The sequence below is a fragment of the Triturus cristatus genome, chromosome 6 (assembly GCF_964204655.1).
Source record: "Triturus cristatus chromosome 6, aTriCri1.1, whole genome shotgun sequence".
NCBI lineage: Eukaryota > Metazoa > Chordata > Amphibia > Caudata > Salamandridae > Triturus > Triturus cristatus.
In genome coordinates this window covers 1,733,660,900-1,733,688,297 of record NC_140589.1, presented here as the reverse complement: position 1 = coordinate 1,733,688,297, position 27,398 = coordinate 1,733,660,900, and the positions used below count along the sequence as shown (strand labels likewise).

At 49.7% G+C, this 27,398-nt stretch overlaps 1 protein-coding gene across 1 annotated transcript in view; it reads left to right on the top strand.

Moving 5' to 3' along the window:
• The window catches only part of HHIPL2 (HHIP like 2), a 311,277-nt gene that overhangs the window by 104,818 nt on the left and 179,061 nt on the right, over positions 1 to 27,398 (top strand). The window contains exon 2 of the mRNA XM_085609394.1: positions 26,001 to 26,653. Within this exon, the coding sequence (XP_085465520.1) occupies positions 26,001 to 26,653 (653 nt within the window). The remainder of the gene's footprint in view (positions 1 to 26,000; positions 26,654 to 27,398) is intronic.

Below are 27,398 nucleotides of genomic sequence, written 5' to 3'. Positions count from 1 at the left end.
GCTCGTCAGCAGGTGGACTGCGTGCATGTAGACAAGGGTGGCCAGTGCCAGAACCCCCCCTCTTCATCATGGCAAAACGCAGGGCCATGTCACAACCTGTACACGAGCACAAGGACAGCCACCTGCATCATATAAGTGTGTGGATCCACTCCATGTGCACATGTACAGTGCTACAAGGAAGGCGCAAATGCATGGCTCGCCACACATGCACACTCCACTGCTGACTGCAGTCACACTTGACGCAGCAAGTAAGACTGTGCCACACATAGTTAAAGGGGCCAAATTGGTGCCCAAGGGACACACCCATGCACAAGTGCACTGTGAGTGGAATGCAAGACAGATCCTAATTCCAAGAGGAAATGTGCCAACTTTGTAACGGATGAAACATGGATGTTGCATGTATCAAAATTAACATTTTCTCTCTCACACACAGGTCAACGTCGTGCTGCACCCCCCAACACTGGGGGGGAACACTCACAGGACCCGGATCTGCAGGAGACCGATCCCACCGGCAGCGACCACTCTCACCACTCTGCGGACGACCCCGACCGACCTGGCCCCTCTGGTGTCCAACCACCTGCAGCACCTGCGTCAGGTACAACCGTGCCAACCACCACCCCCACTCCTGCCACATCCCAGGAGACAACCAGGATCCCTGCCCCAACACCACAATGCAGCCAGGCTCGCCAGGAGGGACACGGTGTCCCGGGCACCCAGGAGGAGGCAGGCGACAACGCCAATGCCACCCCTCAGGGGTCCCGGAGACCCGATGTTCCCACAAGTGCAGGCCAGACGCAAGTGGGCAGGGGTGGTGGGAGTGGAGGACGGCGGAGGCGCGAGCCTGACCAGTTGGCTGGGGATCCGGTATTTTCCCATGTCCGTAACATCCTGGACTCATACCGGCAGGACACCACGGGCATTACCCAGGTTGTGTCCGTCCTCGAGGGGATCAAGGTCCAGCAGGCCCAGCAACATGCGGAGCTAATAGCCTGTCTACAGGTACACCAACGGAGGATGGAGGACAGACAGGCTGAGCAAGTGACGGCGTCCCAGGGGATTCACGCTGAACTCCGTCGGATGGCCGACACCATGGCCGACCCTCCCTGTGCCAGAAGGCGGAGAACATCACCACCCACAGGGAGGGATCATGAGGAGGAGGAGGAAACATCCGACGGAGCATCCCAGACGTCGTCACGGCCTGCTGCTGAGGTTCCCCGCAGGAAGCCGGGTCGTCCACGGAAAGGACCGTGAGGGTGGCTGCTACATCACCATCTCCCAGGACACCTGGCCTGGCACCTGGCCCACTGGAGCAACAGCATCACAGCATCAAGAGACATTCTCTGCCACATGGCCCTGCTGGTCACTGGCTGACCAATGTTGACAAAGACTGTGGCATGGACTCTGAGGATTTCCAATGGCAAGGACACCAACTCCCCTACTGAACTTTGGATTCCCTAATCCCGGAAAGCCCCTCACTTTGTCCCCCCCCCCCCCCAATAATAAATCACACTATTAAGAGTAGATGCCTGCTGGTAGCATTATTACCTAACATGTGTCTTGTACAGTCTAAACATGCATGAGTCATCTGTTCACTTCAACCATCCACACCCTGGGGCCTGAGTCTGGCACAGGACACATGGGTCACAGTTTATTAGGCAAGACAGACATGGAGCACCATACACACCCGTGATGGTCAGAACCAGCTGAGGGGGTGGCCGAACAACCGTGCTGACAGACACATTGAGTACAGCAACAGTCATGCGCAGAGGTCAGGGATCCTGGCCCGTGTCCTGGGGGGCACCCAGGTATGTGTAGACAGGTGGCAGAACCATGTCCTGCAAGCTTGAGTCCGGTGGATGCAGAGAATGGGGTCATGGACAACGTTGGATGCATGGGGATGGCACATGTCACAATACCCACACAGTCATGGACATCATGCCCAATACACAGTCTCAGCACACACACACAGCTTGCATCTTGCCACTCGACACATTGACACATAGCCACAATCAGGGAATACCATGCCAGACATGCAGGATGCACTGTGCCAACACACCAGCATTGACTGAGAAGAGGCACCTTGGAGGCATAGGGACACCTTTATTAGTCATGTTTTTGGGATTGCAGAGGCAACTTGAAGTACACATGAACACATCATGTGGAGTAACATGTGGCTCCAACACTGGCACCCCCCTTCTGCAGCACAAATGCGTGATAGCCATGGAACTGGCACACAAGCGTCGGCTAACAGCTAAACACCCACAGCTGCTCACGGAGAGCCTGCCATACACCATACATCCGCTGATGTGGAAGTCCCACGCCATGTCAAGACAATGTTAACCGTATGTGTCCGAGGGCAGTGTCACACACATTGATGCCATCATCACAATCCACTATCCCATCACTGATGACTGACAACCAGGCAGCCCATCTATTCAGGTGTACCCAGCTGCATGTCGTGTCCCATGGGGATGCCACATGTCTGCAGAGGAACCAAACCCCGACCGGGGCAGTGTGCACACATCATGAACAACTGCCACACCCAATACACCCCAGATGCATCCTTACCCCATGGAGACTTCCAAACGTGTCCGTGCCTGTAACGCTGAGTCAGCCCACGATGTCATGTCCATGAGGAATAGCAGTGCCACAACAATGCAACCAGCAAACGGCATGCGCAGGTACCTGGGGAAGAGAGACACACAAGAAGTCAGCCACAAAAAGCACAGCCACTTGCATGTGCAGTTACTCGACACATGTATGGATGACAACATGCTAGGTCACAATTATGACTGGGGAAATACTACCATCACTGCCACCATCACTCCAGTGACACACCCACACACACCTCTGACCCACGTGCCATACATGCAGGTGGAGACACACATCACAACGCATGCCACACGGGGACCAATGCGTGCACACTCAGACCCTGGTACTCACCACTAAGCAAAGAAGTCGCGTATGAGCCGAGTCCGGATGTCCTCTTGCGGCTCCACATCCTCCACATCACTAGCCCCATTGCCAAGCCCTTCGTCCTCCACGGGTGGATGGTCCTCGTCATGTTGATTCAGGATGAGTGGCACAGCTCTTTCAACTGCCATGTTGTGCAGCATGCAGCAGACCATGAAGATCTTGCAGACCTTCGCCGGGGCATAAGGGAGTGCACCGCCGGTCTTGTGGAGGCACCGGAATCGGCTCTTCAGCATGCCAAACGTCCTCTCTATCACTCGCCTTGTCCGGCCATGGGCGGTGTTATAGCGGAGCTGGGCCGGCGTGATGGGGTTGCGGAGAGGTGTCAGCAGCCAAGGCATGTTGGGATAGCCAGCGTCCCCTACATGGGAAGCACATGGACATTGTTAGAACTGGTGTAGCGGTCGTGCTGGTCGGCTATACAGAATACAGGACAGACAGACTGTACCCACCAACAACACATGCCCGTTCGTTGCGCAGCTGCATCATCATATCAGGCATCCCGCTACGCCTCATGATGTAGGCATCGTGTGCTGATCCTGGGAAACGAGCACAGACATGTGAAATCACCATATTGGACAGACACACCACAAGGGCATTGATGGAGTGGTAGTGCTTCCGATTGCGGTACGCCACCTCCCGTGCGTGTGGTGGTACCAAACCTACATGTGTCCCATCTATGGACCCAATGACATGGGGCATCCCTCCCAGGGCATAGAATCCACGCTTGACCTCAGTCATCTGTTCAGGGGTTGGGAACTTGATGAAGTCATCCAGGTGAATCAACATGGCCTCCAAGAAATCATGCAGCACACCGCTGAACATGCTCTGGGACATGCCACCAACATGAGCTATGGTATTTTGGAAGGTACCCGTGGCCAGAAAATGTAGGGCAGCCATTACCTTCAGCTGGGGTGTCAGTGCCGTAGGATACCTGTGCTGCGGTTGCAGGTGTGGTGCCAGTCTCGCCGTCAGCTCCAGAATCAACGGTTGGGTGAAGCGGTAGAGCCGGATCCTGTCATTCTCCTGCATGGTAGCCAAGTCTGGAATTCTTCGGGCAACAGGAGGCGCTCTGCAGTAATTTGGAAGTGACAAGGAAGAGTGAGTGCACTACGAGAACAACTCATGTCTACTGAGCACATGTAAATCTGGCAATACACACATGCCACATAGGGAGTCAGGCATGTGCTACATGCCCAGGACACGTATGGATGCAAGGTGACACTCCTTCCAAGACCCAGCTACACACGGTGATTGAGAACCTCCCCATGCCACGCCATGGAAATAGCTGTGTCCCAGTGCAAGTGCACTGCCCGACGCAAGACAGGAGTGACATACACCCACACATCAGCAGAAGTGTGATGCCGATTGCAGAGACTGGTAGCGGAACACTGGAGCCACAGGTCACATGACATTACACTAGTCCAGCCCACACACCTTGTCATGAAGGTGCACATGTCATGACTCACCACACATTCCTTGTGAGTTTGCTGACATGGCCTTGTCACGCTACTCCGTGTCCCATGCATACATGTGCACCTCACATCCGATAACACATGTGGCATGGTGTTGGGAACAGTGTGCAATGACAATCTACACACAGCCACATGTTGGTTGCTGCAACGGCTGCAGCTTTTGAGGGTGCTACAACATCAACCTGATGTAAATCCCGGACACATATATGACATAGTCACATTGTGCACTGTGGGTAGTGACAAGTCATGTGTCATGACCCCTGTACCGGGCATCATGGGACACTTCCGTGTGTTGGTGTCCGTGCCATGCCAGTGACGCTCACCCCAAGTGCGCAGTCCCACATGCACACATGTCAAAGGAGTCAAGGGCATGCCTGGCACACATTGCACCCTCACACAGTACACATGTACACATCTCATCATACATCTGGTGCCTTCTCCACTCAGGAGGCATGTTCCACATCACAGCCTGTGACACCTGTGCCCCACACATGTAGTAATGCACACACGATGCCTTGATGTCCATTCCTGGACAAGTATGTCCATCCATGGACAAGTATGTCCGCCCTATTCCTACATGTGTGTCGCCTATCACCACAGTGATGTGTAAAAACCGCCGTACTGCTGCTGAGAGGGCCTGTGCATGTTCCCAAATCACTGTGGGAGTGCTGCCGTATGTGTACCCATCGTGATGGCGAGCGTACAGGCATTTGTACGGTCCGTAGCACTACGGGTACGCATACGCGTGCAGACCCATAGTGATAGTGAGCGTACATGCGTGTGTACGGTCCGTAACACTACGGGTACGCATACGCGTGCAGACCCATAGTGATAGTGAGCGTAGATGCGAGTGTACGGTCCGTACCACTACGGGTATGCATACGCGTGCAGACCCATAGTGATAGTGAGCGTAGATGCGTGTGTACGGCCCTATCACTATGGGTCTGCACGCGTATGCGTACCCGTAGTGGTACGGACCGTACACTCGCATCTACGCTCACTATCACTATGGGTCTGCACGCGTATGCGTACCCGTAGTGTTACGGACCGTACACACGCATGTACGCTCTCTATTACTATGGGTCTGCACGCGTATGCGTACCCGTAGTGGTACGGACCGTACACTCGCATGTACGCTCACTATCACTAGGAGTACGCATACGCGTGCAGACCCATAGTGATATAGAGCGTACATGCGTGTGTACGGTCCGTAACACTACGGATACGCATACGCGTGCAGACCCATAGTGATGGAGAGCGTAGGCATGCATGTACGGGCCGTTGCCATGCATTTGGGGTGCCCTAGGGCCCCGAAACGCACCGTACCTGTGTGTGATGCTCCAAATTACATAGGGGACAAGTATTAAGGCCTACATGCATGCTGGTTGTCATGGAGACCAAGTTCAAAATTCGAAATTGTTCTGGAAGGTGCACAGCAGAAGTCAGTTGGAATTCTTCTACTTTGTTGCAATGTGTTTGTGGGGCTGACATCATGCAGGAGAATGAAACCGATAGAGAACCCACAGACTGCTAGGTTTGAAGGGATTGGTGGAAACATAGGATGCAAATGTGAGTGACCAATCACTCTGTACTCCTGTGCATGAGACTGGGCAGAAGGGCACATATAAGGCAGCCAGGTCCTATGAGGGAGCACTTGCCTGCACATCTTTGCATTCGTCGACCCAGCTGCTGCTACTGATTCCCTGGAACCATGTCAAGGGCTGTGGAGAGGACACAGCCATTCACCCTGGAGGAGAACATGGCTCTGCTGGATGTGATCCTCCCACAGTACTCCATGCTGTATGGGCGACCAGGGTATCAGGTGAGTGCATAGGCCACTGCCACAGACTGTCCCTATGTTGTGACTGTGACTTCTGCCATTGCGTCCAGGTGTAACACACATGCCATGTACTGTCGGGGGGGTCCCAGGGGGGGGTGCCTGATGTCTCCCAGCAGTGCCCTGAGACAGGAGGGGTGGGGGCCTATCACTCACAGCAGTGCCCTGAGACAGGAGGGGTGGGGGCCTATCACTCACAGCAGTGCCCTGAGACAGGAGGGGTGGGGGCCTATCACTCACAGCAGTGCCCTGAGACAGGAGGGATGGGGGCCTATCACTCACAGCAGTGCCCTGAGACAGGAGGGGTGGGGGCCTATCACTCACAGCAGTGCCCTGAGACAGGAGGGGTGGGGGCCTATCACTCACAGCAGTGCCCTGAGACAGGAGGGGTGGGTGTGATGCACAGTGTGAGCCTTGATCATTGATTGTGACATTGCCATCATTCCACCTGTGTACCCACTGTGGCACGTACTGCTTTTTCCCTCACCAGGGGATGATGTCCCTATGACAAAGGTGCAATGCGTTGGCTGCATGACATGCCTTGTTGTAACCAGCTAATTTGTACCCATATGTCTCTCTGTGACATGTGGCTGGTGTATTGATGTGGTGTCACTTGTTCCTCCTCACAGGTAGGCGCCACTGCCAAGGAGCAGATCTGGCTGACCGCCGTCAGTGCCGTGAGGGGTGTGGATGGTCGGAGGCGGAGCCTGCCCCAGGTGAGAAAACGCTGGCAGGATATCCGGTGCTGGACGCGGAGGATTGCACGGCTCCTGCTGGGGGACTCACCTGAGAGCCACAAGTACCGCGGCCGCCGCCGTCTGAGCCACCTCCACAGGCGTGTGCTGCCGGTGGTCTTTCCAGACCTGGAGAGGCGCTTACAGGCGATGCAGCAGCCGGAAGGGGGTAGGTACATGTGTGTTCGTTGTGTGTCACCGGCATTTGTAAGGGCACAGTAGCATGAATTAACTGGCAGGGTTTAAAGGTGCTGTGCAGATCCTGTTTGCCCCAGTATAGCGCTGTGCCCCTGCCACCCTTCCCCTCCTTGCAATGTGTTCCCTGGTCTGTGTGTAGTCACTCCTTCACAAGGTGATGTAGGCTGGCGCTTTGTCCACGAGAACAATGACTGTAGCATCATGTGTGGGGGTGGTGTGTAACAGGTTGTGGGACCTTGCCTGTGCACTGTCAAGTTCACTGCATGTGGGTTCCATGTCAGTTGGCACTGATGCTGACTCCAGACATGGGAGTTGGTCTCTCATGTGTCATGCCTTACAGCGCGCATGTCCTATGTATTGGCCTGTGACATGATGTGCATGAGTGTGCGATACACATAGTGCAGGGATGGTGACGTGTGTTGCAGTCATTACCATTCAGTAGCATGTAGTTGCGTGCCCACTACTGTCCCCTGGGGCACCTTTTCCTCAGTGGTGTATGTGTCATCATAAACGTGGACAATCTCAGTGTCTACAGCGTAGGTTGTGCTCTGTGCCATTGTCCCCTGTCACCATGTATATAGACGTGCTATTTTGTACAGGTGTCCACTGTGCAGCCTGACCTGATTGTCCTTCTACATACTCACAGTTGCCAGTGCCTGTGTGTCTTGTTATACTCATCTGAGGATGGGCACTGGTACCTCATTATTTGTACAGGCGCACCTTGGCTGTTTGGCGTACACTCTTGCTTTTTGCCTGCCCCTGTGTGTATCAGCCAGACTATGAGATGTTGGTGCCACCTGTGTCTCAACAATTTGCCTCGTGTAGGGTCTTGTTGGTGCGGGCAATGCCTATGTGTCAAATCCTGATTTCTACTTGCTGGGTCTGGGCAGTGTGTGATGTGTCTGGACACACACGCAATGTGCAGTGACCGAGTCATGTTGGGCATGTTTTCAGCATTACCTATGCAGCATGTGTCTCAAGTTCATGGATATGGTCCCTGGTCATCGGTATTTTCGCCAACGCTGTGTGGTGCAGATGCAGTGCAGGATTGTCCCCAGGGCCTGGGTGCTATGTCAGACTCCGTTTCCTGTGTTTAGCTATTGTCTCATGCTCTCCATGGTATTTCAGTGGCATGGTGGCTCAACCAACTGTGTGTTTCATGCCCTACATCGGTACCTTGTTTAGTAGATGTTAGGGATCTTCCTTTTCAGGCTATGCAGTGTTACCTATGTCGATTGTACTCATGTGACTGATGTGTACAGCTGTCTGATTAATTTCTGTCTCTCCACCCTGCCCACAGCATCGTCGGGGGACACAGAGGGAGACATGGACACAGGCAAGGCGGAGGGACCGAGCACCAGTGCCAGCCGTGACATCGGGGCTGGCACATCGAGTGGGACAGAGGTGGAGGATAGTGCGGCCGAGGACCTGTCGACTGGCACGTCAGAATACGAAGCTGACAGGTCCGAGGAGGATGTCTCCGAGTGGGCGGTGGCTGCACCAGCAGCTGACAGCGGAACAACACCTCGCACCGCCCCCTCAGTTCCCACCAGCCGCCTCCCACTTGCTCGTGTCCCTTCCCAGCATGCCCGGTCACAGCATGTCTCCTTCCTGCCAGGCACCGCACCCCCTGCCCCTGTCTCCACTGCTGCCGCCAATGCAGAGTCTGTGGACATCCAGCGGCAACTGCAGGTTGGTCAGGCTGCGATCCTTAATGTCCTCCATGCCCACGGCAAAACCCTCACCAACATCGAGGCTTTCTTGGAGGGCATTCATTCATCGCAGGCTGACCAACGCAACTTGCTGAGGTCCATCGACTCCACACTGACTGCAGCAGTGGGTCTCCTGCAGTGCGACCTCCCCCCACCTACCCCTGCCCCATCCACACTTCCCACTCCCATGCCTGTCCCACGTACACCCAGACGTCGGCATGCACCCACATCAACGGACACGGGCACCACACCAGCAGGGAAGGTCCACCGCACTCCTCCTGACACGCACACACAGGGTGAGGTAGGCACACCCACTGGGTCGGGGGGCAAACGTGTGACACGCAGCCATAGTGGGAGTCCGCATTCCACCCAGTCCACTCCCTCCAAATCCCCTCCCCTCAGCTCTCCTGGCCACATCTCCCCCAAGGACTCCTTCATGGCCGCTCTGTCCCTGAGCCCCACAGTTACACCACCACGCAAGCGGTCAAGGAGGTCCCCGGTCAGGGTGGTTGAGTCTCCCCCCCTGTCTCCACCCTCCCCCGGTGGTGCTGCGACCCATCCCTCTGACCCCCCCCCTCCTTGGGGCCTGAGGTCCCTTCGGGTGCAGGGGACTCCCTGGAAGACCTTGCAAAGGTGTGTAGTGCCATCCTGGCCTCCGCCTTTGGCACTGACCCACCCCCTGTGGTGGAGTCCTCCATCCCTGCACCCACAACGCCGCCCCTTTGCCCTGATGTCCCTGCGGTGCCTGTTGCTTCCCCCCCCCCGATGCCCTCACCAGTGTGGAAGACGATGCCATTTGACTGTGCAGGCAAGGTAGGGGACACGCATCCCACTGTGTCCCCCATCCAGCTGAGAATCATTGACTGCCCTATGGGCTTTGTGAAGATTGAACTGCCTGCGATCCACGGACATTGTGCTCATGCTGAATAAAGCTTAATTTTGTTTTCATTATCACACTACTGCTATGCTGGTATTGGTGTTGGTGGGGCTGCTACATGGTTTTGGGTGGTGTGTAAGGGTTTGGGTGTGTGGGATTTGTAGTAGTGTACTGCTCATTGGTGGGACCCTGGGATCTGTGTGCCATCACAAGGTGTTGGCTAACTTTCTTTGTTCATGTAAGCAGTTACTGCATGGTGCACTTGTCCCAGGGTGTATTCCTTCCTCTGTGTACCCAGCTTTCTTCCCTGCAGGGTGTTCCCAATGTTTAGCGCAGAGCTGTGTCTACATGAGCTGTGTGTGTGACGGAGCCCTTCTACTTTGGCCATGCATGCAGGGCCATGTCTCCACCTGCAACAATCGTGGCATCACACGTGATCACTGTACTTGTGTGTGGAGTCTGTTGACATGAGTTCATGGGGACATGTTCCCTTGTAGCCAGTATGCATGTGGATAATTCTGGCCTCACACACATGTGTTACACCCCTCCTGTCTCAGGGCACTGGTGGGAGGACTCCACACCCACCCCTCCTGTCTCAGGGCACTGCTGGGAGTGATAGGCACCCACCCCTCCTGTCTCAGGGCACTGCTGGGAGGACTCTGCACACACCCCTCCTGTCTCAGGGCACTGCTGGGAGTGATAGGCACCCACCCCTCCTGTCTCAGGGCACTGCTGGGAGGACTCTGCACACACCCCTCCTGTCTCAGGGCACTGCTGGGAGTGATAGGCACCCACCCCTCCTGTCTCAGGGCACTGCTGGGAGGACTCTGCACACACCCCTCCTGTCTCAGGGCACTGCTGGGAGGACTCCACACCCACCCCTCCTGTCTCTGGGCACAGCTGGGAGGACTCCACACCCACCCCTCCTGTCTCAGGGCACTGCTGGGAGTGATAGGCACACACCCCTCCTGTCTCAGGGCACTGCTGGGAGGACTCCACACCCACCCCTCCTGTCTCTGGGCACAGCTGGGAGGACTCCACACCCACCCCTCCTGTCTCAGGGCACTGCTGGGAGTGATAGGCACCCACCCCTCCTGTCTCAGGGCACTGCTGGGAGGACTCTGCACACACCCCTCCTGTCTCAGGGCACTGCTGGGAGTGATAGGCACCCACCCCTCCTGTCTCAGGGCACTGCTGGGAGGACTCTGCACACACCCCTCCTGTCTCAGGGCACTGCTGGGAGTGATAGGCACCCACCCCTCCTGTCTCAGGGCACTGCTGGGAGGACTCTGCACACACCCCTCCTGTCTCAGGGCACTGCTGGGAGGACTCCACACCCACCCCTCCTGTCTCTGGGCACAGCTGGGAGGACTCCACACCCACCCCTCCTGTCTCAGGGCACTGCTGGGAGTGATAGGCACACACCCCTCCTGTCTCAGGGCACTGCTGGGAGGACTCCACACCCACCCCTCCTGTCTCTGGGCACAGCTGGGAGGACTCCACACCCACCCCTCCTGTCTCAGGGCACTGCTGGGAGTGATAGGCACCCACCCCTCCTGTCTCAGGGCACTGCTGGGAGGACTCTGCACACACCCCTCCTGTCTCAGGGCACTGCTGGGAGTGATAGGCACCCACCCCTCCTGTCTCAGGGCACTGCTGGGAGGACTCTGCACACACCCCTCCTGTCTCAGGGCACTGCTGGGAGTGATAGGCACCTACCCCTCCTGTCTCAGGGCACTGCTGGGAGGACTCTGCACACACCCCTCCTGTCTCAGGGCACTGCTGGGAGTGATAGGCACCCACCCCTCCTGTCTCAGGGCACTGCTGGGAGGACTCTGCACACACCCCTCCTGTCTCAGGGCACTGCTGGGAGTGATAGGCACCCACCCCTCCTGTCTCAGGGCACTGCTGGGAGGACTCTGCACACACCCCTCCTGTCTCAGGGCACTGCTGGGAGGACTCCACACCCACCCCTCCTGTCTCTGGGCACAGCTGGGAGGACTCCACACCCACCCCTCCTGTCTCAGGGCACTGCTGGGAGTGATAGGCACACACCCCTCCTGTCTCAGGGCACTGCTGGGAGGACTCCACACCCACCCCTCCTGTCTCTGGGCACAGCTGGGAGGACTCCACACCCACCCCTCCTGTCTCAGGGCACTGCTGGGAGTGATAGGCACCCACCCCTCCTGTCTCAGGGCACTGCTGGGAGGACTCTGCACACACCCCTCCTGTCTCAGGGCACTGCTGGGAGTGATAGGCACCCACCCCTCCTGTCTCAGGGCACTGCTGGGAGGACTCTGCACACACCCCTCCTGTCTCAGGGCACTGCTGGGAGTGATAGGCACCCACCCCTCCTGTCTCAGGGCACTGCTGGGAGGACTCTGCACACACCCCTCCTGTCTCAGGGCACTGCTGGGAGTGATAGGCACCCACCCCTCCTGTCTCAGGGCACTGCTGGGAGGACTCTGCACACACCCCTCCTGTCTCAGGGCACTGCTGGGAGTGATAGGCACCCACCCCTCCTGTCTCAGGGCACTGCTGGGAGGACTCTGCACACACCCCTCCTGTCTCAGGGCACTGCTGGGAGGACTCCACACCCACCCCTCCTGTCTCTGGGCACAGCTGGGAGGACTCCACACCCACCCCTCCTGTCTCAGGGCACTTCTGGGAGTGATAGGCACACACCCCTCCTGTCTCAGGGCACTGCTGGGAGGACTCCACACCCACCCCTCCTGTCTCTGGGCACAGCTGGGAGGACTCCACACCCACCCCTCCTGTCTCAGGGCACTGCTGGGAGTGATAGGCACCCACCCCTCCTGTCTCAGGGCACTGCTGGGAGGACTCTGCACACACCCCTCCTGTCTCAGGGCACTGCTGGGAGTGATAGGCACCCACCCCTCCTGTCTCAGGGCACTGCTGGGAGGACTCTGCACACACCCCTCCTGTCTCAGGGCACTGCTGGGAGTGATAGGCACCCACCCCTCCTGTCTCAGGGCACTGCTGGGAGGACTCTGCACACACCCCTCCTGTCTCAGGGCACTGCTGGGAGTGATAGGCACCCACCCCTCCTGTCTCAGGGCACTGCTGGGAGGACTCTGCACACACCCCTCCTGTCTCAGGGCACTGCTGGGAGGACTCCACACCCACCCCTCCTGTCTCTGGGCACAGCTGGGAGGACTCCACACCCACCCCTCCTGTCTCAGGGCACTGCTGGGAGTGATAGGCACACACCCCTCCTGTCTCAGGGCACTGCTGGGAGGACTCCACACCCACCCCTCCTGTCTCAGGGCACTGCTGGGAGGACTCCACACCCACCCCTCCTGTCTCTGGGCACAGCTGGGAGGACTCCACACCCACCCCTCCTGTCTCAGGGCACTGCTGGGAGTGATAGGCACCCACCCCTCCTGTCTCAGGGCACTGCTGGGAGTGATAGGCAACCACCCCTCCTGTCTCAGGGCACTGCTGGGTGGACTCTGCACACACACCTCCGATTTCAGGATATGTACGCTTGGCACATACACGGTGGGGGTACGCTCAATGCATTCGAGGTGAGGGTACGAGTCTACTTACACTGGTGTGGTGGGGGTACGCTCCATGCATACGCGGGTGAGGGTACGGGTCGAACTTACACTGTTGGGGTGGGGGTACGCTCCGTACGTCCGCGGGTGGGGGTACGGGTCGTACTTACACTGTTGGGCTGGGGGGTACGCTCCTTGCATTCGCGGGTGGGGATACGGGTCGTACTTACACTGTTGGCATGGGGGGTACGCTCCTTGCATACGCGGGTGGGGGTACGGGTCGTACTTACACTGTTGGGCTGGGGGGTACGCTCCTTGCATTCGCGGGTGGGGGTACGGGTCGTACTTACACTGTTGGCATGGGGGTACGCTCCTTGCATTCGCGGGTGGGGGTAAGGGTCGTACTTACACTGTTGGGCTGGGGGGTACGCTCCTTGCATTCGCGGGTGGGGGTACGGGTCGTACTTACACTGTTGGCATGGGGGGTACGCTCCTTGCATTCGCGGGTGGGGGTACGGGTCGTACTTACACTATTGGGCTGGGGGGTACGCTCCTTGCATTCGCGGGTGGGGGTACGGGTCGTACTTACACTGTTGGGCTGGGGGGTACGCTCCTTGCATTCGCGGGTGGGGGTACGGGTCGTACTTACGCTGTTGGGCTGGGGGGTACGCTCCTTGCATTCGCGGGTGGGGGTACGGGTCGTACTTACGCTGTTGGGCTGGGGGGTACGCTCCTTGCATTCGCGGGTGGGGGTACGGGTCGTACTTACACTGTTGGGCTGGGGGGTACGCTCCTTGCATTCGCGGGTGAGGGTACGGGTTGAACTTACGCTGTTGGGCTGGGGGGTACGCTCCTTGCATTCGCGGGTGGGGGTACGGGTCGTACTTACACTGTTGGGGTGGGGGTACGGTCCGTGAGTCCGCGGGTGGGGGTTCGAGTCGTACTTACACTGTTGGCATGGGGGGTACGCTCCATGCATACGCGGGTGAGGGTACGGGTCGAACTTACATTGTTGGGGTGGGGGTACGGTCCGTGAGTCCGCGGGTGGGGGTTCGAGTCGTACTTACACTGTTGGCATGGGGGGTCCGCTCCATGCATACGCGGGTGAGGGTACGGGTCGAACTTACACTGTTGGGGTGGGGGTACGCTCCGTACGTCCGCGGGTGGGGGTACGGGTCGTACTAACACTGTTGGCATGGGGGTACGCTCCTTGCATACGCGGGTGGGGGTACGGGTCGTACTTACACTGTTGGGCTGGGGGGTACGCTCCTTGCATACGCGGGTGAGGGTTCGCGTCGTACTTGCACTGTTGGCATGGGGGGTACGCTCCATGCATACGCGGGTGGGGGTACGGGTCGTACTTGCACTGTTGGGCTGGGGGGTACGCTCCTTGCATACGGGGTGGGGGTAGGGTCCGTACATATCCGTCCCCACGCTATGTGATGTTTGTGCGGCCCGTACCCAGGCCTTTGCCACGTGGGTGCGATCCGTCCCGCCATTGTTGGGGTGACGTGTGTGGGCGTGGTCCGACTCGTACCCACGCTCTTCAGGCGTGGGTACGGGACGTACCTGTCTGGTTGTGTTGCCGGTTCGCGTGGTGACGGACTTCCGTTGTGGCGGTCGCTGGCTTATCAGGACACGCCCCCACCCCCTCGTGGTGACCAGGGCATGGGAGTCAGGTATGTCCAGGCCATGTGTGGTGTGTGACTTATGTGGTTGTTTTGTGGCCTGCCCTGGTCGTGCCACCCCCACCCCACCCCACTTTCCCCCCTCCCTTAGTTATTCTGACCTTCTGCGGCGTCTGCGTCGTAACCTGTAGAGGAGGTGTACTGCTATGAGGGCAGGGATGACTCGTAGGTTCGGGTCCATGTCTGTCCGTCGCGTACTGGTACTCCTTGCTCGCGTCGTCCTGTCGCGTACGGGTCCTCCTTGATCGCGTCGTCCTGTCGCGTACGGGTCCTCCTTGGTGGCGTCGTCCTGTGTGTCCGTCACGTACTGGTCCTCCTTGTTCGCGTCGTCGTCTGTCCGTCGCGTACTGGTGGTCCTTGTTCGCGTCGTCCTGATTTCCCGGCAGTTTTTGGCTGCCGCAAAATATTCACCGTGCGGGGTGACGTCGGTGCGAATCGTGATTCCTGGGTCGTGAATGGCTGGCTGCGAGCGTCCCGACGTCAGGTCGGCGCTTTCCCGGATCGCATTGGTAGGTGTTTTTTTGTTCGGTCGGGCTTTTTTACGATTCGTACGGTAATGGTGTACCCGTGCGAATCGTAATTCCTTGTTTGTGAAAATTGACGACCGGGTACGCGTCGGGCGGAGATTGTGCTCCGTCCGACGGTTCGTACCCGGTTTTTGCAGGATCGTGATCGGCACCTTAGTGTGTTGGAAGGTGAGTAAAGGTTAACTGGGTGGGCCCAGCGGCAGAATAACTTTTAATCAAGTGCCAATGTCGCGCGAAAATCCTCCTCACTTGCTGATGTTGTGTATTGAACCTGTGATCATCCTCAGTTCATGAGATGCAGATAACGTTTTATCTTTTCTGGAAAACAACATTTTCCTTCCCTCAAGATTAGCCTTAATATATAATTTTACTAGTGTTAAAAAATTATTTCAAAAATTAACAGAATTTTAATTTTACATATTCATTACCTAATTTTTTAGAGATATAATTAAATTGAAACTTGTAAACTATTAATGATTTAAAATTAATTTAGAAGAATTGAACAAATAATATTTTAATACATTTTGTAAACATTAATTAATACTATTATGCTAGTGTAGGTGGGATTTTTTTTACATTTTGTTTAAAACATTATGTAAAATAAATGATTATATTATGATTATTGAAATATTTAGTAAAGATTTAGTTTGATGGGGTAATATACTGTAACATTTTATTAGTTCCATGTTATGTTATGTTATTGATAGTTATTTTAAATTGTTTTATATTTTATTTTACATTAAAATATATTGAAAGGTTTTTCTGTTAATAAATTCACAAACTGTATTAATTTAAACTATACCTTGGATACCTGTAAGCCTACATTTAGGTGGAAATCTACACTCCACAAATGGTGAATTGCACAAACCTATAGATTAATCCCTATGTGCAGGACTACATTTACACCCGAATAAATCTACATGTGTAAATGTACCTTTGTGAATAGGGCCCACTGTGTGAGACATACACACTGGTGCATTTTCTCACATTTGTTGCCTGGTCCACCTAAGGATGAATCATGAAGTTGTAAACTAGTTGCAGAGACAGGTGTGAAAAATGTTCTGCTCTGAATCTGTGTAAATGGCCACAGAATTATACCATTCTGGGTTTTCATCAAATTTACATTCTGGGTCCTAGTCACAAAGGTACATTTACATGTGGAAATGTACTTACTTGTACGTCTACTAATACTGAACCTATGTGAAAAATAACACTTTTGTGCTATTCACCATATCCTAGGTAAATTTACACCTGAGACTTACATGTCTCCATCTCCTGGTGGATCAGCTTTCAACAGGCTTTACAAGTGTAAAAGGTACTACTATTAATTTTTACTTGTCGGTGGCGATCTCTCTTTGGGAAAGTAGACAGGAAATTATGAAAGTAAATTATTCTTTAAAAAATGTAAGCGTTAAATATTGTAAAATACTTATTATGGAGCTACAACTAATAAAATCAAATCTTACAGCACATTAACTCTTATAAAAAAGTATATATATTAAATAATTAATTAAAATAGATTTTTTACATTTATAATTAATATTTCTTAAAGAATAATTTTAAAAAGCTCACCTACTGAAATATTTTTATTTATAAAGTATTACATTTTAAGTGTGCAGAATTAAATTAAAGGATTTACACTTTGTAGCAAAGCTCAAACGATAAATATAATTTCATTTTTAAATTAAGTTTGGTGTTGAATGCTAAAATAATAAATCAATTATTCATAATTATGTACATATTGTTAACCTTACACAAAATATAGATATATCTTTTAAAGGTCAACTTAATTTAATTTATTTAATATTTACCCCAGAGGAACATTGGTTCATCTGGGGTGTTATTTGTATGGAGTGTGTTGCAGCACTTGTGAGTGGCCTTGTGCACTAGTTGACTTCTCTAAGGGTGAGCCTGAGTATAGTTATTCCAGTTTTGTGACTTTTAGGACTGTAGTAACTTTAGAAGTGAATTTTATGAATAGCAATGGGTTTACTCTTTTGTGGATGGGTGTTTGTAGTAGCTCGTCCCTCCTTAAACTCCTTACTTTTCCCGAAACCCCTCCCATGATTGTTCTTCCAACACTCCCTTGGGAATGCCTACTGATCAAAATTAAGTTCAAAACCATTTGTGCTTAAGTGCTTACTATTTTGAGTCTTTTCGTGGACTACCCATCAACTTTTTCTTATTGAATTTCTTTTCATAGCAAACAAACACTTTGATTCTCACGCTTATCAAATATCATTCAGTGACTGCTAAGGCATAAGTACCTAAAATCATATTCCTCCACTTCACATTGATTAATAAAAAAATATTAAACTGCACTGATTATAACCATTGTATTACCAGTTTATAGTAATAATATAATGAAAGTATGATGTCACAAAGGAAATTCACCTTTTTTTACATATACGATAACGTGTTTTTGCAAACAACATAAATCTTGCAAAACACTTTGGAAACAAACAAGTATTTATATTATTCAAAACAAGAAGGGAATTATGTTGAAAAATGTGTAAAGAGATGGTAAATAGCCATATGAGTAAAGAAAGGGGTACAAAATTAGAGAAAGGCAAGTGTTAGTCCAATTCCATTGTAATATTTGTTATTGTATTTGAAATCATTTCTATTTTTATGGCTATGAAAATAACTATGGCAAACATGTTAACTAGTTCTATGGGTGTGCTTAGCGACATAGTAAAACATGAAAAAAGGTTTTTTCAATTGACCTCTGCTCTTATTCATATTGGGCTTTTCAAATTACATTAAAAAAATTGATGAAGAAAAATATTGACATTAGACGAAAGTGCTGTAAGTCTTCTTGCTGTGCGGTCCTATACTAATGTGAAAGGGCTGGAATGCACTGTATTTATGAAATACGGTGCATTTCTGTCCTTTTCCCTTGCGTTGGTGCACAAATTGCTGCATAGCACAAACATAGGTGCTTCCTCTGGCGATGTAAGCCTCTCATAAATAAGCCCCGATATAATCTGTACGTTTATTACGTCTTTCACCATCAATAATGGGCAGCGTAATGAAAAATAAATTTAAAAAGTTGGTACTTAGTAAGAAATGCACTGAAGGACATTATGAAACCTCTATTAGTTTATGCACTGCAGAGGTCTATGTGCCACAGAATTAAATATTGATTGGTGCAGTGGAGAACAGTGACATGTATTTTTACTGCTATGAGGTCACAGCCTATGACAGAAAGCACTGTGAATATGTAAGTCATTATTTTACACATGCAATACACACAGTGTAAGATAGAGTGCTGCAAAACATGCAAATAGTTTTACAATAAAATAGCGCTTCCAAAATGTAGATTTTAGTAATACCAGAGCATAATTAATGCAATGTATTTTACAGAACTGTCCCTACAACACCTCTTTAGGAGCACTAAGGGCTGTGTAAATGCAGTTAAAATTTAAAGCAAGCACTTCACAGCCCAGTTGTTAACTCGTTCCACTACCGCTCAAAAAAACAAATCTTTGTCATCACAAAGCTTGGAGTGATTTTAACAATTAAAGCCAGAACCAGCTCCCAAGCACACTTTACACTTGCAGATTAACTGATAGGCACGTTTGCATTTCATTCAGGCAAGCAGGTACTCTAGCATGCAGGCTTTTCCAGCATTAGAGACTCAGTTGATGAAACTTCAGCGGATAACGATCTACATTAGCTGTCCCAGCCATCCCAGGACAGCTGTCTTTTTACAAAACGAATGTAAATGTTTTTGATTGCAGTCACAAGTGAAGCTGGGGAATGCGTGCCCCCCTTCTCAGGACTCACAAATAAAATAATACATAACTCGCTTCCAAGACTGAGACACATTGAACACAAATGATACTGGAAGAGGTGTGGCTCAGCGGCCAGGGCAGCTGACTCCGGAACACGGGGGTTCACTATTCGATTGCCGGCGGCAGGTTAGCCCAGCACCATGTGACCCTGGGCAATAGCCCACTTAATCTTCCCCACGTCCCCCAGCGCCTTGCACCCTCGGGTAATTGTTCGTGCTTTACAAATACTGGATTCTATTTAAATTTTCATTACTATAAGAAGTGTTGGTGGGAAACGTAACATTTAATTAAATTTTTGTTTAAAAGAAGTAAAAATAATAAAATGTTAAAGTTTACCAACATGTTAAGTTTTAGAGCATGTGTTGTTACTGTGATACTTCTGGGTGACCAGAAGTTAGAAATATGAATGTTACTAATCTTTTTTATTAAATACAATATTCTCTAAATTTAAAATTAATATTCTTAAAATTCTCTACTAATGTCTGTAGGAAGATCGTAGCTCCTTTAGCGGAGAGCTCCACAAACAGGTGTAAAGTTACTAATAGTGATTTTTTGCCATAAATTTAGTTGTAGGAATCACCTCTCCCACACTGGAGAGGTTGAAACTTGTTAGTCTACATTGTGGTGTAAATACACACATGGAAATGGTGAATTCCATAAGGGAATTTACAGCTGGGGTAGGTCTAGATTATACATGTGATGTGATCTGCACCTGCCAAATTCCCTTTTTGAATAGGGCTCCAACTAGTGATGGGCTTACTGGTAAAAGAGTAATATTGAAAGAAATAGTAGGGCAATGAGAACTGCCACTAGTTATGGTAGTACTAGTAATATCAGCAGTTACTATATCACTGGAAGTATCATTAGTAATAGACTTTGTTGTTCATGTAGTAGTAATCCTATTAGAAGTAAAAGCACTACTTGCAACAGTAGTACCATTACTAGTAGTGGGAGTCATAGTAGTGCTACTAATAATAGTAATAATCATAGTATTAGCTATAATAGTAGCACTGGTAGTAGTATTAGCAGTGGCAGAGTTTTATTTCTTGCATCTCAGGTCACAGTAGGACTTAGGGCAGGGGTATCAGGAGTAGTGACATTAGCACTGGTTCTAATGGAATTGCTAATAGTACTCATCTTTGTAGTAGTAATACGTACAATAATATTGATACCAAAGAACGCTTCTAGTAAGAGGCAGATGTGATACAGTGGTTAGAGCAGTAGTAATGAAAGGGTACTGACAGCAGTATCGCTATTATTACTGATGTTTGTATTTATAGTGTGTTGTTCTGTTGAATGTAGTACCAGTAGCCTGTAGTAGTACATGTACTGCTAGTAAGGAAAATATAGGCAGCACTATTAGTGGCAACTGAGGATGTTGTGATTCCATTTCCTGTTATTTGTAGAACATAAAATGCTATTTATTGTTTCCCATATTTCATAGTAAATAGAATATATGAGACTCGCAGAAAGTCACTCAATATAATACGATTCTGTCAAACAGTGGGTTATTAGAGCTCTGGAAGAACATTTGCTCAACCCCTGATAGCTCCGACACAAGCAGTAGGCAATCTTCATAGAAGCTTGCTTTAAGTTAAAGCAGTGTCAACAATTTTAAAGCAAATAATACAACAGAATAAAATTCAAACGTAATTTTGAAAAATAGTGAAGAAACGAACCAGCAAAACACAGACACCAAGATCTTTAAACTAGGGTAAGGGTAACTGGAGATATGAATTTTTAAAATATTAATACTAAGAGTGCCTTAGAAAAGTAAATCTTTGAAAAACAACAGTTCATGTTAGAAAGGAATCTCAGCACAATTTTATGCCTACAGCAATGGAGGCCAGAGAGAATCCCTCAAAGTCAGAAATGTCATCATCGATCTCCCTCTGAAGCTGTTGGTTTTGGTGTCAAAAGCTCACAGTGGGACAAAGCTGGATTTCATGGTTGCTGAAGATGAGTCATCAGGCAGCTAGATATGCTGCATTGTCCCAGTCCAAGATTTTACTTTTGGACTTATCACTTTTATAAAAGTCACAATTCTCCAGGGAGGCAAGGCTGGAATATGTAGCTAGGTAGGGCTCCATGAGGAAGGACACATTTAATGCGAAGTCTTGATGAACCGGTTTTCAGTGTGGCAAAAAACTCTGAGTGGGGTGTACCTGGGTTTCTTGCCTGTCTTGAGTGCTGTTATATGGTTCCTACATAATAGTGTGCCTGGGCAAGCCTCAGCAACTTGTCCTGTTCCGCCAGAGGTGAAAAAGATTACTAAGGCGCTGATTACGATGGTGGGCGGATTGCCACCGCTAGCCCGGCGGTGGCGATCCGCCCGCCAGCATAACCTGATTTACGGGGGGTATGGCGGGGGTATCGCGGCGGATGCAAAGGGCGTCTGCCGCTTTTCCGCCGGTCGGCAATCATTCCGATTGCCGGCCGGGTGGACTTGGGCTAATAATATGGTGGCAGTGCCTAGCAGGCACCGCCATCCATATTAGGATCTGTGCGGAGAAAGGCATTTCCATGCGGGATGCTGCCATGGAAAGGCTGGCGGGGAGTTGCTTTGGGGGCCTGTTCGGGCCCCCCAGGGGTGTGGGGGGTGCACTTGGGGGGTACCTATGGTACCCACATCCATTTCCATGCAAAAGGTGGCAGGCACCGCCCGGTGCCTGCCACTTTGTGCATGGAAAAGCACGACATGGCAATTTGACAAACTGCGGAATGCGACCGCCAGGGTGGCGGTCGCATCCTAATTCGTGGTGCAGGACCGCCGCATGTCTGGCGGCCGCTCCCAACACCGCGAGGATGGCGGGCGGACTCAGGTCCTCCCGCCATCCTAATCGACCCCTAAGTGTCTGATTTTGGGTTGGGGGATAGGTTACCTTGCCACAAACATGACTGATATACAGTCTGCCTTATTATATATGAAATAAAGGGCCCACTGCCGTACATTATAAGCATATTGTAAATTACCAAGTAATTCCATGACCATGTAGAGTAATGAGGCGGAAGGCCAAGTTCCTTAATAAGGTTGTGAAACTCCAAGGTGACTTGCAATATCCTTATCATATAAGGGGATACTTTAAGAAGTAAGAAAGCAAACATGTTGCCATAAATATCTCCTTTTTTGTCACTGTACAGCTTGAAAAAAAGCCATGTTTCATTTTTTATTCTTAAAACCGCAGCTTTAATCATGTTTTGGGATCAGATCTGCATTTCCCCTGGATTCTGGCTCTGGCAGCATGCATTGTGACATCTGAACTTAAATGTAATAGGTTATTACAGAAGAGCAGCTATTTCACTTATTTTTAATAGGCAACTGGGTACGTCACAAGTTGCCCACTATACAGAAATTAGAGATGGATTTTTACACAGTAATTGCAGAATTTTATGTATTATAAGTGCATTATATACTATAGCACTTCTAATAGGGCAGACAAGATATCCATCATGTTTATGATGGAATAACCTGTCCTCCAAACTCTAAATCAGACCCTAAGTTCCACTTTTTTCCAGCTGCTAGGATAATGTTTGCTCTGGTTAGTCCTGAAGCACCTAGCTCCTCAGTACAGGCTTCTAGGCACTAGGTCTCTCTCCTACAAGGTATCCTGTGGTGCCAAGTCCTCTGTGGTCAGCTGACCCCCTTTGAAGGCAGGAGTCCTTCTACTTTTTCTGTCCCTGAAGCAGCAAAGTTCTGGTTCTTGTTTGCCAGCAGTAGTTAGGAGCCCTTGACTGATTCAAAAGTCCATAGTCTTCTTCTAGCAGCACCTTTATCTTCAAGCGTAGTCTTCCCAAGTCCAGGAGTGTTCTGATGAGGTTGTGGCAGAGGTGTCAGAATCATCCCGTGCAGCAGCCATTTTCTAGAGAAATACTGCCACCCAATCCTAGCTATTTTCTTGCAGTCCCCCATGTCTTTTTACAGCATTTCCCCTTTGCCTCACTGTAAATTTATCAAGGATCCCCTGTTTCAGTATGAAAGAACACTGCTGCCTCCAGGCAGCCTTGTGGTCAGTTCCTTATGCACTTTCCTATTTCGATGAACTATCCTCCCAACTGACTTTGTCCCTAGTGTGACTGGAGCCTTGCAATGTGGAGTGAATAGGAGAAACTCTCCCAGGTATCTTCAAGTCAAAAAAGGCAGTGCTAAGACAGTGCTAAGGCTTCCCTTTGCTCTGCTAGCTGTTCTTATGTACTTCCAGATAGCTAATACCTGGTAAGTGGTCAGCAGTTACCACCATCTTGTCTGGGCTCAGATGTAGGCCACTGTCTTCTGAGCCAGATTTGTTAACTCTCCCAGACAAGGATGTGTATTGCATCTCTGGAGGTGTGAAGAGTGGCAGCAGCCTTAAGCCATTTATGGGTCAGGCAGCCTAAAGTGCATTTTTATAAAGGTACTTTACAATCAAGTTATCAAAAACCTAATTTAACACTTAAATCAGATTCGAAAATTGAGTGGGTGATAATGTTGACGGATATTTCCAGCATTTTTATAGGCGAAGCTATAGAATTAGATATTTTAATGACACCTAGGCCTGTTTTAAGGGAATTGAGCTGAACCTACAAAGTGCAATAGCCTTTAAGCCTTCAGTGACTGTGCGGGCACACATTTATAAAAAAAATATATAGGCCACAATTACGAGTGTAGGTACTATTTAGCACACCGGATAAAGAACAATACCATGGGGTATGTTGTTTATTGTGGTGTCTCCCAACACCGTCATCCACTATTGTAGGTGGAATATAGGGGAAATCTAAGTTCTCCCCAATGGAGTTTTCTCTCACTTAAACTCCCAGATTTAACACGGATTCTCTCAGATTCCCTTTTGCACGTGTTCCTCTGTTCACTGCAAACTAATTAAGTACATCTATCTGTAGGGATGGGAACCAGACTTAACTAAAATCTTTTGATTAAAAACTCGTTTTCTATGGAGCCACTGGAGCTGTGGCCCCAAATCCCTTAGCTTCTTGTTTCCAATAGGCTCCCCAATCACTGGTTCATCAATAATATGTGGGAGTCAAAAGCTATTCAAAACCGCCAATATCTGGACTGAAAAGTCTCCTGACGGGCTCCAAAAGCTTATAATGCGCATTATGCCACCTACAATAATGGATGACGGTGTTGGGAGACACCACAATAGATTTGTCCGCCTGAAGAAGGTGGTTATCAGATCATACCACCGAAACGCGTCGCTCTGTGTTTAGAAGTCGCCCAAGACACACCGGTTCCATCAGGAGTAAAAGAACTATCTAGAATGTTGAACCAGTGACGATTATATTTTGTCCTGTTTACTTGGTGTGCGACTTTTGACCTATTTTGGTCTACGATATCTTATTGTTTGTGAGATTCTTTAATATACATGAAGATAGACATGTTTTTTAAAATAACTTGCTGTATATTTTCTATGTTTTTTTTTTTTAAAGAATTTGATCAAATAAAAACACATTCATTGTATGGTAATCTTTTGGTTTCTATTCAACTTTTGGTGATTTGGTTTAACTGGTACAAAAGAAGTGTCGATGTGTATCCTTTATAAGAACCCAAAGGGAATTTGTTTTTTGAAAAAGTATCTATTTCTGGCGTCCTGTCCGTTTGGCAGAGAAGGAACCCTCTCTCTTTATTGTTATATTCCATCTCTCATGCCATTGGTGCATTTTCTGTAGCATGTAGTGTGGCCTTACTAGAAAGTTTAATAGACCAATTGGGTGTAACCAACTTTACCAATACCATTTTAGGGCCAGAGTAAGCACAGTGTATAATTTAACAGCACTGAGTGTCACACTGCTCAGAGTCCTTATACCAGCAAAAATGGTGTCCAGAAAAATATGAAAAATCTGAGGTGACCGTGAAGAAAACGTAAATTTGCTACAGCCTCTAAAAGTTAATGTCTTTTTAGATGAGAAGGAATTAGAGAAAATTTAGTTCATGAGTTTATTAGTAGATCTATTTGAACATTATAAAAGAACTTGGATCCATGTGTATTTTGCACAACTAGATTTTAGTGTCAGGGAGGTTTTACTTGTGCTTCATGCTTTGTCAGCCTAATGTATAATACACATATAATACACAGACCCAGGTTAAAATTTTCCAGCTGATTGTCTATTTCATGCCTGTAAAACTGTTAAGAATCGTCATCCGTGTTGATCTGTTTGGTGGTATAGAAAGCACAGTGGCATAGAATATTAGGTGGTTCAATGAGCTAGTGTTACTTTTCAGACATTTTGAGTCCTAAATGCAGGTGACTTCATACCAAATCAACAAAGCCCCTTTTCATGTAAAACAATAAATAAGGTATGAATGTAAGCATAAAGAACACAGACCATCTTCTTCACTGTTTCTGTAATTCGAAGCAGTTGGACCCGCTCCAATAAATATTTTCTGGTTGGCCCCTCTTCATATTCACTGGTACCATACGGTGCCGGAATGCATAATGAACATCGGGTAGGTGCAGTGCAATGTTTACATAGGCATTTGCACCAGTTAAGTAGTGCAAAAATCACATTAGTATTCCCACAAGGTGATATTAAGGAAATATGTGCCAATCAAATGAAATCATTTGCACTTTTTTGCCATTAAAATATATTGTGCCTGAATTTTGCAACATTTGGATCTAAAAAGGCTTATTACACTTGCTGATACACTGATGTGTACCTAATTTCTTTCCAGGAATGTTCTCCTTTTGCTGCTCACCTGTATGATGCTGAAGACTTGCAGACACCCTTGAGAGAGCTCCCAGGCCTTTGCTTTAACTATTGCTCTGAGTTCCATATTAAATGCCGCTCAACCATTCCATTTCTTTCTAATGACAAACTCATTCGGGAGTCCTGTGAGAAGGACAGGACCCAATTCTGCAACCTGATGAACCTTCCAGACCCAGATTATTGCTTCCCTCGTGTGTTAAAAAGTGAAGGTCTCAATCGAAACCTTGGTTCCATGGTGAAGGACCCTAAGGGCTGCCTCAGGCTTTGCCTGATTGAAATTGCTAATGGGTTAAGGAACCCAGTGTTAATGATTCACGCCAACGACGACACTCACCGCATGTTCGTGGCCGAGCAGCTTGGAATGATCTGGGTGTACATGCCTGATGGTAGCCGACTAGAGGAGCCTTTCCTGGATCTGAAGGGGATTGTGCTCACCACACCATATTTAGGCGACGAGAGAGGTTTCTTAGGCATGGTTTTTCACCCCAATTTCCGCAATAATGGGAAGTTTTATATTTACTACTCGTTCATGAGGCACGACAGAGTGGAGAGGATCAAAATTAGTGAACTCACGGTATCAGCAACAGACATGAACAAAGCGGACCGACGCTCTGTGAGGTGAGGTTGCACAATTCCTAATATATTTTTATTTTTGTGCAGTTTGACATTACATGCTAAACTAACTGTCCGGCATTAGTTGTTTATGTTCAACTGTGCACTAGCTCGGCTGCAAGATACCAAAGCACACTTTTCCCATATTCTGGAATGAGTGACACATTAATTATAATATTATACAGGTAATTTAAATATTAGTGGTTCATCCAGGGAAAGGACGTGAATTATGAAAATCAGAAACTATGCATTGATTCCTCTTTGTGATCTCAAACATTACGGTGGATTAATGCGCAATCCTGGAGTAGCTCCATAAGTGACACCATATTACCTAGTTTTGATGCCAATTTGAGTGCACCAAGTCCGGCTAACTTTTTCTGATGAATAATGTCGACAGAGTTGGGAGATGGCTACTTTTCTTTTTTAGTTTTAGGAAGGAGAAGTATCTTGGGTGATATTTTAAGGAGTATGTAAAGTTACTCAACAATCACACGAGGCACGTGTTGGGCTATCGCTATATTTATTTAGCATTCAAATGAACATGTACCGAGGAGCGTCGGCCGGCACTACCGCTCTGGCTGCCCGGCGCGCTGATCTGCGCACGCACCCCGGCGCCAGCATGGCCGCCGGCGTCACGTCAACGTGACGTGATACAACTAGACCGCTACATATCTCCCCCTTTTACCAAACCAAAAGTCAGGCACTTACAGTTCGCAGGTTAGTTCAAAGTCTTGGAACCTGGAAGGCCTTA